General features: G+C 40.5%; 1 protein-coding gene across 5 annotated transcripts in view; it reads right to left on the bottom strand.

The window, feature by feature from the left end:
* Positions 1-19,611, bottom strand: part of PTPRM (protein tyrosine phosphatase receptor type M) — a 773,521-nt gene that overhangs the window by 446,206 nt on the left and 307,704 nt on the right. For all 5 annotated transcript variants that reach the window (XM_077900010.1, XM_077900009.1, XM_077900008.1 and 2 more), the window contains exon 4: positions 2,374-2,452. In XM_077900010.1, coding sequence (XP_077756136.1) covers positions 2,374-2,452 — 79 coding nt within the window. The remainder of the gene's footprint in view (positions 1-2,373; positions 2,453-19,611) is intronic.

Consider the following 19,611-nt stretch of genomic DNA (forward strand, 5'->3'; position numbering starts at 1 on the left):
GCTCTGAGTAAAAGGGGGTGCTCAGCACATAGTATGCATGCATCATTATTCTATTTCCTTTAACCTCCTGGTAAGGTAAATCTGAGGCGGGATCATTTATGTACATTAGAAGATCCCATGGCATTTTTCCAAGCCCAAGGCTATTACTCCGAGAATATGGCCAAGTTCCAACTCAGGTAATTATATTCCACTTCCTAAATTTGCCCTGCTGTTCCAATTAGGTACAGTGTTGTTCGTTTTCCTGCCTTTCCAGAAAAAAAAAAAAAAAAAAAAAAAGAGGAGAAAATCTTCTTGAACCCACTAGTCTTGCTGACAGAAGAAAGGCAAATGCAATGTGTTATAGAAGTAATGTCTGCCTCAGTAAGGAACAAGATATTGTGGCGTTTCAACTTTGGTGTTGTGGCAAGCTCTGAGCATCAGATAAAGATCTCAGAGAGAGCAAAATCCCTCTGGAAGGAATCAGACGACTGTGCCATGATACCCTCATCAGGTTAACAACCACAAAGGGCTCTCGGTAACTACCACAGGGAATGAGCTCATGATCTCTTCAATCCAGGCAATAAAAGCAGAGACACTTGTGCAAATGTTTGTGTCTCTAATATCCACTGCAAATATAACCACTTTCTCAGGAATTTGGGTAGGGACCATTAGCAGAAATCCAGAAATGTATGAACCAGCCAGTCTCTCTTTAATGCTAGGGACCCTAAAAATAAAGCAGGCAGCCTTCCCTCACCTGGCCAAAGATTTAAAGTCTGACAATATCAATTTTGGGTAAGGTTATAGGGAAAATAAAACTCCCATGCATTGCTGGTGGGAATATAAACTGGTTCAGACACTTTTCATAGCAATTTGGCAGCATCTAGTAAAACTAAAAGTGTTTCTACCCTACATCCTAGCAAATCTGCTTCTAAGAATATACTCTACTGAGATTCTTGTACATCGCACCCAGAGGCACTAGCACAAACAACTGGGAGAAAAAAAAATGTTCATGGAAGAATAGAAAAATAAAGTATAGTACATTCATATGATAGAATATTATGGATTGACCTAAAACACATAATGCTAAGTAGAGAAAAGAAAATACAGAGTAATTTATACTGCTGGATACTATTCATTAGAACTTACAAAAGGCAAATACTATTTTTGTACTTTTTACGAACCACATAGTGATTATGGGAAGAAGCACACCTACATGTATGCACACATGCATGCACACACAGATGTTTGCCACATTTTGCTTGCTCAGATCTCAAAGCACTATTCTGTGGTCGGGAAATTCCCCATTGTATGTTTTTTGGTAAAAGTCTTGCCTGACTCCCAGGATAGAAGGAGAAAAAGCCACAGTGGGCTTTCCTAGATAACTTTGATTGCTAGCAAGGGAATCAAGCACACAATCTAACTTGCCAATCCCTGACAATCCCACTTGGGTCTTGAGCCTAAGCCTGAGGAAGCAAAGGTGCAGAGACAGTGACAAAAGTTCAGGCAGGTGGCAGGGGTCAGGTGGCCAAAGAGCAGGATGCAGCACTCGTGCTCCTGAGGATGGCCTCTCAGGCATAGCAGTCACCACGGTCCTGACTGTAGAGCCTCCCTCTGGGTTCCCACCCATTCCTAGGGCTTAGATCACCAATGTTCCCCATGATTCTATCTGCCACCAATCCCCTTTCTATACAAAGCTTTTCTCTTTAACTCTGCTATGTCTGTTTCTGCTATTTGTGCAATATGAGTCTTACACATACAGGGGGCAGCAGCAACCTCACTCCTATGGTGGCCCCAAGGGAGGTAGGGGAGGAAACAAGACTGGCTAGGTGCAATATTTTATTTTGATTTAAGGACAATGGTTCTGGTACAAATATGACAGCCTGTTAATAGCTGTTTATACCAAGTAATAAAAAGAAAAGTGTGTGTTTATCATCCATTGGCATTTTTCAAGTGTTAATTTTGAAAAGATGAAGATCAGGCCATTTCTGGGGCTCCCGAGTAGTTTAGGTAGATTTCTTGTGTTTGATAGATCCCAGGCCTGTTTGGGGCCATCTTGTTTGAAAGTATGTCAGTAATACACTGAACTTAGGGGCAAAATGCATAGATTCTCAATGTTTAACTTTGTGCTACTATTTAAAAGGGAAATCCACAGATCTTTGCAAGGATAGTTGACTACACCAAAGTAGCCCATTAGTCCTCATTCCTGATCTTCATTTTAGAGGCACTTGGTTACATACAATGAATGACACATAAAATAGATGTTTTTGGACTTCTAAAGACTTACTGGGAAACTCTTTTAGCAGGACAACTTTTCCCTAGGCTTTAGCATCTTCTCTGTAACATAAATATACCCCCAACAATGGACCCAAATGGGTAAGAGTTGAGGCAACTTACTGCATGGATGTCCTAACACCTTCACTTCATCAATAGCGAGGTAGCCTTGATGTCCAGAAGTTATCACTTCAAAAATCACCTGGAAAATTAAGAAAGATTTATAATATTCACTCATTTTGTCAGAGTTTTATCAAATGTCTCCTATATAGAAAACACTTGGTTCATTCATTTATTCATTTATTCATTCATTCGTGTTTCCACAAACATTAATGGAGAGCCTAGAATCTGCCAGTTAATGTTTCAGGTTCTATGACAAAGATAAAAAAGATCCCAAGCCAGTTTTCAGGGAAGTTATTGGGAAGGGATAGGTCAGACAACATCCTACCTCAAGACTCACCTGGTAAGGGGGTAATACCATGGTTAAGAGGTGATGTTTGGAAAACAGAGGCTAAAGTCATTTACTAGAGACAATGTTGAGATTTAAATTCCCTTAAGAAAATATATTTTCTGGTCAACTCCTTTGAAGGGATTCTATGACCATGCTGAACCATGTGGGACCCTGGGTTTCATACAACTCAAATTAAAAATAAAAAAAAAAACAAAAAAAACAAAACCCTACTATATAAGTGCTATGAAAAAAAAAAGTACAGGGTACTGGAAAAACATATACCAAAAGGATCTCCCATGAGGAGGTTGCATTTCTTCTAACAGCTGAATATGAAGGAAAGAGAATAAGGCTTCTTCTAGGGCATGTGCAAAGGCCCTGAGGTGGCCGTGGCTATGAAGAGGAGTACAGGGAGCTATTGCTATAAAAGTCAGCTGTGACCAGGTTAGAAGCTCCTCTTATAGGGCAGAAAGCTCCAGGGAAGACACTATATTAGTAACATAAAGATGCTATGGCTGCTGAAATTCAGATGGCAGAGGTATGAATTAAGAGGACAATGATATAAAAATATCTACAGTGGTAAAATCAGGAATTCTTTGGCAACTGCTTGATCATGGGAAAAGTAAGGCAAGAAAAGAAGGGCAACATACTCTGAAGTTCTCAGAATGAACATTTTTGAGATTGTAGAGCCACTTCAGAGAAATTGAGGTTACAGGAGGAAAAAGAACCAGTAAGAAATTATCAATGTTCTTAACATGATTGTCTAAAATTGTCTATCAGGCTATTATTAAAAAGGTTCACATACATGACTTTACTCTCCATTTACACATGCCTGCCTCACCGAGGAGACTTTGGCTTATGCAATGCAAATTTGCTAAGTCTTAAAACAACCCAGCAACTGCACTCTCAGAGAAATGAAATTTTTCATTCATATAAAAACCTATACACAAATGAGAAGCTAGATTTACAGGAGGCAAAACCTGGAAACAGCCCAGGTGTCATTCAATGGTAAATGATAAAAAAAGACTATGATATATCCATAGCACAGAATACCACTCACCAATACCAAGGAAGTAACTATTGATATACCCAACGATTTGGATGATCTCCAAAGAATTATGCTGAGTGAAAAAGCCAACCATAAAGATTACATACAATAGGATTCCATTTATATAACATTGCATAAAGTCAAAATTTTTGAAGGGAGGACAGATTAGTGGTTGCCAGGGCTTAAGGATGGAGGGAGAATGGATGAGAGGGTTGGTTACAAAAGGACAGCACAAGTGAATAATCCTTATGATGTTGGAACTTTTAAGGTTTTCTCTATAATAGTGGATGCACAAATCTCCTCAGGTAATAAAATTGGATAGCTCGTAGCAGCTTTATTTGCAACAGCTAAAACATGAAAGCCACCAAGCATCCATTGATGGATACAATGGAATATCACTCAGTCTTAAAAAGGAAGGAAATTCCAACACATGCTATGATATGGAGAAACCTGGAGGACATTATGATGGGTGAATGAAGTCAGCCACAGAAGGGCAAATACTGCGTGACCCCATGGATGAGTTACCTGGAACAATCAAATCCAGAGAGATAGAAAGTAGACTGATAGTTGCCAGGGGCTGGGGGAGGAGGAATGGAAAGTTACTATTTTATAAATGCAGAGTTTCAGTTGTACAAGATGAAAAGAGTTCTGGAGATGGATGCTGGTGATAGTTGCACAACATTAAAGAGGTATTTAATGCCACTGTGCTGTATACTTAAACATGTTTAAGATTATCAATTTTATGGTATTTGTATTTTTACTATAGCAAAAAAAGTAAAAAAAAATGTACAGAATTAAATATACACACAGGCATGCACAAGTTCAAGTAAAAGGGGACATCTGGAGAAGCTCTGTAGAGTTCAACCATGTCAGCCTCCTAGTTGTAATCTTATACTTTCAGTTTGTAAAATATTACCATTGGAGGAAACGGAGAACTATGTACACAGGAATCTGTATTACTTCTTACTGCTGCATCTGACTCTACACTATCTCCACAAAAATGTCAACTTAAAAATGTAACTAGGGAGTACAATTTACTAAGCACATAGTATGGTCCACTCACCAGGCAGATATCACTCCATTATCTTACTTGTCAGTTCATGCAAAAATTCTTCAAGGATTAATATTTCAAAAACAAAGACATTAAGATACAAAATAATTGTTAAAGACCCAGTCTTTCCAATTCTGTTTTCGCTACTACACATTGCCTGAACAAACACTTCAACCCTAGGACTACATTATTGATGTGTGTGCAATGGATGTAAAAATGGAGAAAGCAATCAGAAGAGCCCAAAACGGAAAAGCTCAGGGGGCTCCCTAGATAAGAAGTCATCCCAGAAAGAGCTGCTAGACTAGATGACACTGCATCATAATGCCACTACACTGAAACACAAAACACACAGGGGACAGGAGAGGCCCAACGCAGAACAGAAATGAAATAACATTTTGTCCTGTTTATAAGCAACAATTTTGTTCACCGATGACACTGCGAAAGGAAGAGATGCATGCATATTATTACAATGGAATCTTGCATATTTAGCTTTCTACCGAAGTCTAGAAGAGGACAGTTGGGACAACAAAAAGCAGATGAACACGGAGAACAAGTAGAGGAAAGAGCCCTCCAGACACCCTCAAATCTGGGGCCCTGAGGTAAAGTCACATCCTGCCTGGCAGGAGCCAACAAGAGCAGGAAGTGCGGGAACCAGCCTGCTCTGGTCACGATGGCCACTGTACCACCAGCTAGCAGAGAGCTCCATGGCCCTGCTCATGAAAAGGGCATTTTGAGAGTCAAAACCAGAAATGTTCATCCATCCTTCTTTCCTCCCAGCTGACCCTCTCCTCCTTCTTCCCTCCTTCTTACACATTCATTCAAGTCTCCACCGAGTGTCCTCTTTATTCCAGGCAAGGTGATAAGTCCTGTGATAAGCCTCATGAACACAACAAGAGATGCAAAACTGTCCTTCTTAGAACAAAGTATATTTTTACTTTATCAACTACAAGGGTTGATGTTTCTTATAAAAATGGAATAATCCTTATTTTTGAAGAAAGATGTTAACTCTTAGAATATACTGTACATATAAAACGTGTTCCTGTGGATCTATTTTTGAAGCCAACATATGTAAATTTAACACACTGTATTTCATTTAAACCAATAAAGGACCGTGGTCCTATGAAAGAACAGGAGAGAAAGAAAGGAGGGGAAGAAATTAGAGACCTAGAGAAGTCACCCTAAAACCTCTGAACCTCTTTTGTCATTCATCACATTAACCTTAAAAGCTTTACACTCAACTTTCTGAGTCTTATTGTCCAAATATTTATAGGATATTTAGTGTAAGCTCTGAGAGGAATCCAAAAAATAGATAATTTTATGAAATTTAAGCTTTAGATCCACAAAAAAAAAATAAGGAATACAATGAACAAACAGAAACAGACAATGGCCAAATAACAGGTGGGAACAATAAAGAGCTCACAGGACTGTGATCTTTCTTCACCACAGGACTGTCACCTCTTCCTTACCAAACCAACCAGGACACTTCAACACAGCCAATACAACCTTCAACCCAATTCTCAGCCTGCTCGTTAAACTCACAGATGACCCAAAAAGGACCGACAAGTTTCTCCGCTGGACCAGAGGCAGTGAGAGTCAGCAGCAAGTCCATGCATCCCAGGTTCCCAGCAGAAAGACCTGCCAGTGAGGCCACAACAAAAGAATCAAACACAGGCTCATTTCTGAAACTTTATTTGCGCCTCTCAGTCTCCTAGCTGGGATACCAAGAAGCATCTGATTGCAAATACACCAAGAAAACAATGGACCTTTCAGTAATTAGAAATTTTGGAAAGGAAACTTCTAAAGCTTGGCAGGTTCCAGCACTGATTTCATTTAATTTCTCTAACTGCAGAGACAAAAAGGACAGAATAACCTTCATGGGTAAATTCATGTGCATACTGCGCACGCACACACACACACACACACACACACACACTGATATACAATATACCAAGAAAAATTCTATATGACACATTTAGGTATTATACTGGAGAAGGTGGATTATGTGCTACAGGTTTGGAAGCAGTAACTTCCATGTTTCCTTCCAAAAACTGGAGCAAGTTTTTCAGATGACCATTTTCCACCTTTTATTTAGCAATTTCAGTAAAAGGGCTTCTGAGTACCAGTTTTATTAGCTACTTCATCAAGTGTATTATTTAGTATATAAATGTTTCAGCACATATCACAATTATAAAGCAGGTCTGATTTATACTGACAAGTTTGCTATTTTGAAATAAATACGATTAAATGAAGATAACCTGAATTTAGGTGCTATAAAAGCACCTCTGACTGGCTACTCACTTGGTTTGAACATCTGACCAGGAAGAGCTTCACCCTGTTGCTTCTAACAAACACGAGGGTTAAGACATGCCACTGAAACCATCAGGCTGGTTTTAAACAGGTTTCTTAAAAACAGATTTTAGAATCCCATAAAAAGGTTTCCTTGCCTTGAATTCTTGTTATCTGCTAAGTTTTCCATTTTGTACTTTTTCCTAGCCAGTGCCCTTAACCAAGAAAGCTTCAAAAGCAAAAATATTTTTGTCAAATAAGAAACCGCTCTATTCAAAGTACAGGTATTGCTCTAGTGAAGTATAACAACTGTATGCAGAACCCAGTGGGGGTCCCTGGGATGTCTGAAAATGCCAGAATCCAGGGCCAAAAAGATTGAGGTCAGAAGAAAGAAGCTATAACACAAGAAAGCCAGTGGCATCACCAGAAAAGGAAAAAGAAATGTGAAACAAGCTGACTTACAAATGTGCCCATGCTTACTTTTATCAAATAGGACAGAATGCACTGAAGTCTAGATTAGAAGTGAGCTTTGGGTCTCTTTAAGAAATGCATCAAGTCTTTTCTTTTTGGAAAATTCAAAAATTTAAAAACCACTTATATATTACATCCATCTATGCCTCAGGTATATTTTAGTTATATTATATAATTTTCCCCAGTCAACCATATGAGGTGAGTGAGTAAATTCCCTTTTAGGGAATGAGTAGGCTGACTCAGAAAGTAATTAGGTAATTTTTCTGAGATCACACAATTAGTACATTGCAGAGTCAGGGTATAATTCTGGGTCTATTTTAAGTCTGGACTCTATATCATGAAACTACTTTAACTAGTAGGCATGAGAGACTACATATATGTAGAATATATGTATATATACCCGACCTCTACATATATACATGCATATCTATCTATACACACAGACACATAAATATATAATACACAACCATGCATGCACACACATATACAAATATATATCCTTGAATTCATACACACACACACACACACACACACAAGTTCTAAGATTTTTTACTTCCAGATTTAAGTAAGGAATGTAGTAATCATCTACTTGACCTAGAAATGTAGATGCGAGAAACAGTTATATGACATAGTTTTAACAACATCAATTCTAAGACAAGGGTCAGCAAACTATAGTCAACAGACCAAATCTGCCCCAACCTCAGTTTTTGTGTTACCCATAAAGTAAGGATGGGTTTTATAATTTTCAGTAGTGGCAGAAAGTCAAAAGAAGAACCCTATTTAGCAATATATGAGAATTATACAAAACTGAAATTTCAATGTCCACAAATAAAGTTCTATCATAACAGTGATTCTCGTTCAACTGTATATTGTCTAGGGCAGCTTTGCACAAGAACAGTAGAGCTGCGTAGATGTCACAGAGACCATCTGGCCCACAAAGCCTGAAATAATTATGACTACCTGGCTTCCAGATTTAAGAGAAAACTTTCCTGTTTGGCTCCCCAACAACTGCCATTACTCTGGATAACAAGAAAGCATATATCAAGAGCAACTGTTTGTCACAGCCAAATACAACATGCCCTGCACTCCCTATGGGAGCCTCACATTCCAGCAACAGCAGGGAGGAACCCTCCCCTGGCTTGACTTGCTTCAAGTGTCCCACTTGGGTACTGTTTACAATAAATACCCTTAAGCTTGTAGTATCATTACCATTTTTTAAAAGATTTTACTTATTCATGAGAGACCCAGAGAGAGAGACAGAGACAGAGGGAGAGGCAGGCTCCTTGCTGGGAGTCTGATTTGGGACTTGATCCCAGGGCCCCCGGGATTATGACCTGAGCCAAAGGCAGACGCTCAACCACTGAGCCACCCAGGTGCCCCTCATTACCATTTTTTTAAAAAGCATAATTGGAATATACCAAAATAATACCATAGAAACTAATTACTTCATAGACATCAAAACACTGTATAAAAATTATATCAAACTAGGGCAGCCCCGGTGGCACAGCGGTTTAGCACCGCCTGCAGCCCGGGGTGTGATCCTGGAGACCCGGGATGGAGTCCCACGTCGGGCTCCCTGCATGGAGCCTGCTTCTCCCTCTGCCTATGTCTCTGCCTCTCTCTCTCTCTGAATGAATAAATAAATAAATCTTTTTAAAAAAGTATATCAAATTAAAAATAAAATAAAACCAAACTCATTGGGGCACCTGGGTGGCTCAGCGGTTGAGTGTCTGCCTTTGGCTCAGGTCATGATCCCAGGGTCCCGGGATCGAGTCCCACATCGGGCTCCCTGCATGGAGCCTGCTTCTCCCTCTGCCTGGGTCTCTGCCTCTCGCTCTGTGTCTCTCGTGAATGAATAAATAAAATTTTTTAAAAAACTTATTTAGCAGTCAAATCTTCTACAAAGAAACTGAACTCTTGAGAATGTATAACACTTTATTTATTTATTTATTTATTTATTTATTTATTTATATTATTATTACTATTTTTTGTATAACACTTTAATATTAAATCCTGACCCCCCAGCTATGGGATTCTACACAATGTTCTTTGGCAGGAGCTAGATTTCAGTGAAATATCTTTGTTTGTATTTACTGAGACACATGACTTTGGAGTGGTTTAAGTGGTTAAACCACTAACCACTAACCATTAAACCTGCACATCCCAGCTGAGGTCAGTGAAGGCAAAGCTCTGTCTTTTGATTCAGTTCTCATACCTAAACAAGGGTCCTTATCCCAGTCTGTTCAGTAATGCATTTTTCCTATTTCTGTGCCTTTTATTGGTGATGCCGCTACTTATAATGGCGCTCAACCACAGTCCTGAGGTGTTGTCTAGCATCCCAAAGCACAAGAAGGCTGCAATGTGCCTTATGGGGAAAATACATGTGTTGGGGAAAATATCTGTGTTTGGGAAGTTTCATTCAGGCCTAGGCTATCATGCTGTTGGTTGAGTTTAACATTAAAAATCAACAGTGTCCATCAAGGAAGGTGTCTGTCACAGAAAGACTCATAAAAAAAGGTTACATGCGTTGCTCAGCTGATGAAGATGTTGAAACCACCCCTTACAGGACTCATCCCTTACATCCCCCAGAAGCAACAGTTCAGTGTTCAGCACTCACTGTGACTTCATGGAGCATAACAAGCATGAATGAAGATCAACTCCATTCGTGTGCCTGGATTCACACTGAGTCCCCATTTCTATCAAAGTACTCAGGCCCAGGAAGGATGCAAAACTCATTTTTACTGATGGTTCCTGGATATTATTTGTTGTCATGGGATGTAAAGGAATGTAGAATAAAGAGAATCAATATTCACTCAATATGTCAACAAATAACATCTCAGGAGATAAGATGTCAGATCCCCACAGAGTGTAGAGACTTGAGGAACAGCCATTGGCTCTGAGGTAACAAAGAAGCGGTTAAACCACTAACTAGAGCTCTTTCGTTTGCTTGTGAAAAGCCTTCTGGAGGTTGGCCTGTGAGGGGCTTGACATCAGGCTATCCTTCAGAAGCCTGCCAAATAGGAGATGAAAGCAGTTTAACACTGCAGCATCCCTGATCCTTCCTGCTTCAGTGAAGGGCAAAATTAGATTTCCACGCTGCCACTTGCTATGTGTGAGCAAAGAAAAGGGGTTTGCTTACCAACACAAACACTCACCACGGAAACTGTGTTGGTGGAAGTCATTTGTCAATTCCCTGGGACAAAAGGGATTAAATAGTATATATCTGCCCTCCTGCTCAAAATCTGGGAGATCCTTTCTGGCTTTGATTTAAATAAAAAGCAAAGGTGGACCATACTCATTCACAAAAGCATAGATAGTAAAAGAAAACTTTCTATAATGATAAAGAGTCAAAGCAAAACCACAACCTATGTGGCCTTAAAAAACCAGCAACAAAATGCTGAAATATTTGTTTATATGGACGTATTAACAGAGGAAAGTAAAAGCCCACCTTACCAAAGTTAAAGGTATTCAAAGGACAGCAAGATTCTCCTTGGAGTGAATTATTGGTGCCTCGTGATGGCTACTCATTTAAGTCATTCTTACATGATGACTTCACCTGCTTTTCAACCAATAAACACGACTTTCCTCACTTTTGTTTTTCCTTTCGCGTTTAAAAAGAACTAGTATTCTTTTCAAATCTTTTCTAACAAGAGTTCAAACATTCACTCTTTAAGATGGGGTATGGAAGAAAATGAAGTTTGGGGGGAAAATAGGAAAGTCACAAAGGAAAGTGCAGATAAGCAAGAAGCAACAGACCACAGCAAAGTCTGATATATTACCCCAGAATAAGTGCCTATCCTTGATCATCAAATAATAACTACAAGCTGAGAATGAAACTTAAGAGATGTGGTAAGATTTTAACAATAAATGAATAAAAATAGTATCTTTGAAGATGAAAAACCATCTCATGAATTAATCCACTTCCCAAACGCAGCCCTAGGTCCACACTAACGTGACAGCCACGTGTGTCCCCACTGATTTCTCAAAACACACTGTTCATCTTCTTTAAGCAAAAACTGCAGAGGACAAGGACTTCCCGTAAAGGCAGCAGAGTAGGAGGACCCTAAGCTCACCTTGCCCCATGGGTACAGCTGGATAGCATCCCATCAGTGTCAATAACCCAGAAAACAATGGAAGACTGACAGGAGAGACTCTCCACAGCTGAATAGAAAGAAGATGCCACATTCAAGAGGTAGGAAGGGTGAGGGGGTGCTAAACACACCATCATCACGCTCTCCATGTGCAAGGTGCAATGTCTCCACCCCCGTAAAATTCTACATGTCCATCTTGCTGGGGGCAGGTGGATTGTTAAAGCTTGAGCATGCTAGCACACCCACCCCTCAGGCCCCGCTGCCAGCACCCAAGGGTTTTCCAAACTCTCCTCTCCTGAGTTATCTGCTTCTCCTGTGGCTAGTTTATCCAAGTTTGTTCAGAACAGTATAGGCAGACCCACTATGCTTCCCACCTGTCCAGCTTCCTCGGCATTTGCCAGGTGAGTGGGAGTAGTTGGCTGGGGCAGCCACGGGGGATTACCCATTCTTTCCCAAGTTGACGGCCATAAGAGGTGGGTAACTGTCTTTGGCGAGCCAGCCAGGAAGGCCGTGCTGCTTTGGTGAGTGATCATCTGCACCAGGTAGGAGCCTCAGCCCCTCCCAGTGGCTGGACTGATTTCTGAGGGGCAGGCAGGCCAGCTGCAGAGACCGCTTGCAAGGAAAGGTCTCTATCCTGCCCTTGCTGACCCAGCTTCCCCTTTATATGTGATTGGAAAACAGAAACAGATTTGGGAAGCACGGAGCTTCAGGTTTCTGGAGAAGTTATACCAGTGCTGACCAGATTCTCTGTTTTCTACTTTTGGGCTAAACCATCTAACACTTGGTACCCAAGTGAAACCACAGTTATATGACCAAGAGTCCCAACTCTGTCTCACCAAGGATTTTGGCTTCCCTCTGCAGGAATCTGGAAGAGCACTCTGATTTGGTTTCTTTCATTTCCTTCTCATTCCTTTCTTCCCTTTCTGGGGTGGGAAAGAAAGGCTACTTCCATCCCCTCTGACAGTCCCCCTTGGGGTGCACTCTGGCAGCACCATCCACATACTGCTATAAGCCGATGACTAGATAAACAGTTTTTTTACTGCAACATTGCTTGGCCCATCTACGTACTAGAATCAGAAGGAAAACAGGACTTGGAGTGAGTCAGTAAATTACCAAACTATCCTCCAATTAGAATTGTTTTGTCAAAGGTCTGGTCAATGAAATGAGATTCCATATGTTCAGCCTTTTATGCTGTTAGGTAGTAGACATTCAGCACATAAGGGCTCTAAGGTTGAGATGCAAAGAATGGCAGAGGTTAAAATGTGTGAGGATAGTGGGCCTGCTGAGAGAAAGCCAGAGGTGAAAGTGTGTGAGGACAGAGGTCAAAGGAGGAAAACATGAGAAACTCAGCTTGTTAGAATCTTCAAACCCCCTGCCCTGGGAATTCCACTGGCCCCAAACATAGACATTCACAGAGCCGCATCTGCTCCAGTTTCTCCTCCTCCTAGCTATGCTCCCGGCAGGACTGGTCTCCCCTTTCAAGACCTGCCAGGACACCAAATGTGGTCAGGAGGCACCCGAATTTGGAACAGGGCATTTCCTTTGCAGCATTAACCTGTAGGGATGAATCCCCAGAGACAGCCTGCCAGATATTATTAGACATACAATCCTTTCTCTACCTCAGACCTTTTAGATTGGAAAAATTCAAACCATACTTTGTAGAGAGGATCCTCAGAAAATGTCTGAATTGTTCACAACTATTTTTGCCACCAAGAAGCCTCCTTAGGCAGAAATGCAGACTCTATTAAGTATGCTCCTGACAGTGAGCATCTCCTAGTAAGTGACCGATAAAGCCCATAAGAAGGCTTGGCATGTGTATGACAAAAATCAGGGTAATACTCCCTTACCAGCAGGGGCAATCCTGGTGGACAAACCTCATTGGGACACAAATGTTGCTGAAGAAATGGTTCATCTGAGCCACTGATGAGGGTGTATGTTAATGGGACTAAAGTGAGGGGTGCCAAAGCAAAAAAAGTCTTACTAAAGTAGAGGAAATTTAACAAAAATTAAATGATGATCTCTCCAAGTTTCTGGAGAGGATTTCTCAAGCCTATCAAAAATATGCCAACGAGGATCCTGAGGCTCTTGAAAATCTGAGAATGGTTAATTTGATCTTTATTGGACAAAGTCCCCTCCCACCCCTGATATAGAAAAGATGCTGAATAAGGTCAAGGGAGCAGCAGGTATGAACTCCTCTCAGTTGGTGCTCATTGCTTTAAAGGTATTCAATTTTAGGGAGGAAAAGTTTGTGAAACAAGCTCTCTATTTCTCATAGCCCACAGTTGACAAGAAAAATGGAGAAAATGAACCATACTTTGAAAAAGACCACCGCAGCCCTGGTGGCTCAGCGGTTTAGCGCCGCCTTCAACCCAGGGCCAGATTCCAGAGACCTGGGATCGAGTCCCACATCAGGCTCCCTGCATGGAGCCTGCTTCTCCCTCTCTCCCTCTGCCAGTGTCTCTGCCTCTCTCTCTCTCTCTCTCTCTCTCTCATGAATAAATAAATAAAATCTTTTAAAAAAAGAAAAAGACCATCACATGGGAATTGAGTCTCACATCTGACTCCCCAGGAGGAGCCTGCTTCTCTCTCTGGGTATGTCTCTGACTCTCTCTCTCTGTGTCTCTCATGAATAAATAAATAAAATCTTTGAAAAAGATCATCACAAAGTAGAGAAGCTCATTTAACATGAGATAGGGAACTGGTGCTCAGCCTTCTCCACATAAGGGTGGCATGTCAGAGTGGGCTCAGATGGAGCCCCTATGAAACTGTATATGAAGATCATGCCTGGCCTATTGTGTTTCACCTCCCCCAACCTAGATAGGACAGAAACAAAAATTAACATCATGTCAAACACTTGAAGCAAATATTAACCATTATTCATTAGTTTGCTTCCTGTAGGGTGGCCCCCTTGCTGGAAGAACCACTGCACCCATTTCAACCTGGGGATAGATCGTAGTAAAAACTTGGAAAGAACATGAACTTGATAAAAAATTAACTGAAATTGGATTGGACTTTATGATGTTCTATGAATCACTCATTCCTCCTTGAAATTAGACACAGGAAAGCTGTGAATACATCACACAAGAGTTAAACCAGTGCCCATAAGTAGAAAAGGAGGAGATAGAAGAGACCACCACACCCTCCTACTGGGAAAGTCACTCTAATTAGGACTTAAAATACATCTTTAAAAAAAGAATGCATAACAGCTATGTTTATTCTGTGCTCTGCATAAATCATGTTTTCTTTCTCCCTAGGTTGGAAAGATAACACACTAGTTCGAGTAACTCGGGCTTTAGCCTCAACTATATGTGCTGTTGATTGTTGGATATGTCATCCAAAAAACAGTTGGTGTTGGACCATGGACACCCTTTGGTACACCCACTTTATAATACCCCAGAAGTTTCTGAAGCCAACTGCTTTCCAATTGTTAAGGCCCAGGCAACTACCTTCCAATTGTTAAGGCTCAGATGATATGTATAGGGTAAGAATAGCTAGATTTTCCCACAATGATCATGAGGCACCCCCATCTTACTGTCCCACTAATTACTATCCTAAATCAGGTAATTTTCAAAACACAAAAAACATGCATATATTCCCCAAATAGATAGCACATAAAGCCAAAAAGGACCAGCTCCCTATGTGGAAACAACAGTCCATTTCTTTTCCAGCCATGGATGATATTCACAGCCAGGTTCAGCTGGGCAGAGGCTACCATTTAGTGGGCTTTTTGTCTTTGTGCTCTGACTGGGTTTGTCTTTATCTGAAAATTATATGGCATCCCCTGGGCTGTGGACTGCGTTACAAAATCTATCCCAACACAGCATCTCTCTCTCTCTCTCTCTCTTTTAAATTTATTCATGACACACACACACACACACACACACACACACACAGAGAGAGAGAGAGAGAGAGAGAGAGAGGCAGAGACATAGGCAGAGGGAGAAGCAGGCTTCATGCAGGGAGCCTGATGTGGGACTCGATCCCGGGTCTCCAGGATCAGGCCCTGGGCTGAAGGTGGTGCTAAACTGCTGAGCCACCCAGGCTGCCCCCAACACAGCATCTCTGATCACCTGGGTGACTGCCTTCGCCCTTCACCCTGCTCAAGAAACAAAGCATTGGGCCAGCTCCCTGCAGGTATTTACCAGACTAGATCATGACCTCTCTGTCCTAGGGAACATCCCTGATGGGAATGCATATTTCTTTGGTTATATGGTTGCCATGGGGGGGGCAGGGGGCGGGGGTGGTTGCTGCACATCAACATGGGCTTCACAACTTGTCCTGAATTCTAATCAACGTGACTTATGGTCATAAATCATTAGATTCCCCTGCTAAAGTCATCCTGGTAACCATAGGGCTCTAGATTATATCCTAGCTGAGCAACGAGGAATTTGTATCATTGTTAATACATCTTGTTATGTCCATATTAATGTTTCTTCAAAGGTTGAAACAAGCATCAAGCAAATTAGATGGCAAAGTACATGGTTACAATAACCATGGGCCAAGCACATCCCTTTCTTGGATAGAATAGGGGAAGGAATCAGAGATTAGTTTTCATATTTATTTTCAAGGATTCCAACAGGTATAAAGTCTCTCCTCAAAGAAAACATCAAAATGGGCTTGACCATTCTACTCTCTTGTAGCAGGGCTCTCTATCTGGGATTTAGACTCACCCTGTGGCACACACCTAAGCTATATTCTTTCAATTCACATGCTTTAATGAGTCATAAATAATCAATATAGCAGCAGGTATATTCTTTCCACTTTGAAAAACCCCTTCATCTCTCTCCTATCCAGCAGGAAGTAGCCAAATTCAGAATGGCAGCCATACTCCCATAATAATAGAAGGAAATACTGACAGTGGAGCATAGTCAGCAAGCCTTCCTGCTCAGCCAGAGACTCCAACAGAAATAGACCTTTTAACTCATGCTCTAATTGTTCCTATTTTTTAATTTAAATTATTTTTTTATTCCAGTATAATTAACATACTTTGTTACATTTCTTTCAAGTATACAATAGAGTGATTCAAATATTCCATATATTACTCATGTTAATGTGCCTCTTAATCCTCTTTATCTATTTCACCCACCCACACCCACCCACTTCTCCTTTGGCAACCACCAGTTTGTTCTTTATAGTTAAGAGTCTGTTTTTTGCTTTGCCTCTTGTTTTCTTCATTTGAAGTAAATGAATTCAAATTCCACATGTGAGTGAAATCATATGGATTTGCTTTTCTGACTGGTTTACTTCACTTAGCGATATACCCTCTTGATTCATCCATGTTGTTGCAAATGGCAAGATTTCATTCTTTTTAAAGACTGAGTAATATTCCATAGTGTATATCTATCACATCTTTATCCATTCATCAATCGATGAACACTTGGGTTGATTCCATATCTCGGCTGTTGTAAATAACACTGCAATAAATGTAGTGGTGCATATATCTTTATGAATTAGTTTTTTGTTTGCTTTCTTTGGATAAATACTGAATATCAGGGTAAATACCTGGTAGTAGAATTCTGATTTCATTGTAATTATTTTTTAATCTTTTGAGGAACCCCCATACTGTTTTCCACAGTGGCTATACCAATCTGCATTCCCACCAATAGCACCTGAATGTTCCTTTTTCTCCACATTTTCACCAACACTTGTTTCTTGTGTTTTTGATTTCAGCCATTCTGACAGGGGTAAGGTAATACATCATTGTGAGGTTGATTTGCATTTCCCTCATGACTAGTGATGTTGAGCATCTTTTCATGTGTCTATTGGCCATCTAGATGTCTTCTTTGGATAATGTCTGTTCATGTCTTCTGCTCATTTTTTAATCAGATTATTTGGCTTTTTGGTGTTGAGTTGTAGAAATTCTTTATTTATTTTGGATATTAACCTCTTATTGGATATATCATTTGCAAATATCTTCTCCCACTCAGTAGGTTGTCTTTTGGGGTTACTTTTATTGTTTCTTTTGCTGTGTAAAAACTTTTTATTTAGATGTAAACCCAGTAGTTTATTTTTTATTTTATTTCCCTTCTCTCAGGAAACATATCTACAACAATGTTGTTATGGCCAATGTCAGAGAAATTATTGCCTGTACTTTCTTTTTGAATTTTTATGGTTTCAGGTCTCACATTCAGGTCCTTAATCCATTTTGGGTTTATTTTTGTGTATAGTGTAAGAAAGTGGTCCAGTTTCATTCTTTTGTATGTAGCTGTCCAGTTTTCCCAACACTTTTTGTTGAAGAGACTGGTTTCTTTCCATTGCATATTCTTGTCTCCTTTCTCAAAGATTAATTAACCATATAACCATGGGTTTATTTCTGGGATTTCTATTCATTTCCATTGATCTGTGTCTGTTTTTGTGCCAGTACCATATTTTCATTACTACAACTTTGTAGCATAACTTGAGATTCAGAATTGTGATGCCTCCAGCTTTATTTTCTTTCTCAAGATTGCTTTGGCTGTTTGGGGTCTTCTGTGTATGGAAATTTGAATGGGCAAATTTTAGGATTATTTGTTCTAGTTCTGTGAAAAATGCTGTTGGTATTTTAATAGGGACTGCAATCAATCTGTAGATTGCTTTGGGTAATATGGACATTTTAACAGTATTTATTCTTCCAATCCATGAGCGTAGAATTCTATTCTCATTTTTTATTCTTTTTTCTTTCTCCTATGCAGCTTGATTGCTTTCCACTCCTCTTGTATCCCAGTTCACTGATCTATTCTTCTGCTTCCTTTAATCTACTATCTATTCCCTCTGGTGTATTTTTAATTTCAGTTTTGAGTTCATCTCTGGTTGTTGTTGTTGTTGTTTTTACATCTTCTATTTCTTTGTTGAGGGTCTCACTGAGGTCTTCTTTTCTCAAGTCCAGTGTGTATCATTAAGATCATTACTTTAAATTCTTTATCTCTATTATCTCCGTTTCATTTAGTTGCCTTACTGTGATTTTGTCCTGTTCTTTCATCTGGGAGATAGTCCTCTGCTCCTCATTTTGTCTAACTCTTTGTCTGTTTCTATGTTTTAAGAAAGTCAGCTATGTCTAATGCTCTTGAAAATAGTGGCCTTATGAAAAAGAGGTCCTGTACTGCTCTGCAGTGCAATATCCCATGTTTAACAGAATATGGCATGTCAGAGATGTCTCCTATCTGTGTTGTGTGTGCCCTACTGTTGTGGCTGAGCTGCATTTGCCTTCATCTAGTCATCTGCAATGGCTCTTTTTGTCGGTCATGGGCAGGATGCAGTCCCTGTGCTGTGAAGAGGCCAGTCTGGGGCTGCCTTGAGCTTGAGTTGGGTCAGAAAAGACGTTTGTCGAGCTACCATTGCACCAAATGTCAGGGTGCGCTCCTTACACTGTCCCCTGAGAGGCTTTCATGGGTGGGTAAGATTTGTAGTCAAACCTCATGTCTGCTCTCAGCCCACTATTGGGGTCATAGTTGAACTGGTGTGTATCATTATCTTCCCCTCTCCCCAGGTCAGGAATCACTTCAGAGTGGTGTTGTCCCCTGCCAGGGCTGCTGGCACAATGCCAGGCCTGGGGCGCCACTTTAGATGGGCTCCTATAGAAGGTGGGTTAGAGGGGACAGGTCCATAGGAGAACGCAAGCGCAAGGCATGTGATATTAGCAACATTTGCACAGGTATGCTTGTGCGAGACCTGGGTCAGTTTGAAGAACTGTTTTCAAAGTGGCTTCTTCTCCACAATTAGCTATTGAGAGCCTTTTCTGCCAGTCTTCAAGCCATTTTCTGGATTATTTACACTTAGGTTTTATCTAGGTGTATCCATGGGATGTGGTGAGCTTAGGATCCCCCTACTCCACCATCTTCCCCAGAATGCAATTCTTTTCTACCCAACTGTTCTTATTTCCTAGCAAACTTTCTTGAGGCACTGATGAAAACATTTTGTATTAACTGGAACATTCCAACCGCCAGACCAAAAAAGCCTTGATACCAGCAAAATGCCTAGAAGACCACAT

The sequence above is a fragment of the Canis aureus genome, chromosome 6, assembly GCF_053574225.1.
Source record: "Canis aureus isolate CA01 chromosome 6, VMU_Caureus_v.1.0, whole genome shotgun sequence".
Lineage (NCBI taxonomy): Eukaryota > Metazoa > Chordata > Mammalia > Carnivora > Canidae > Canis > Canis aureus.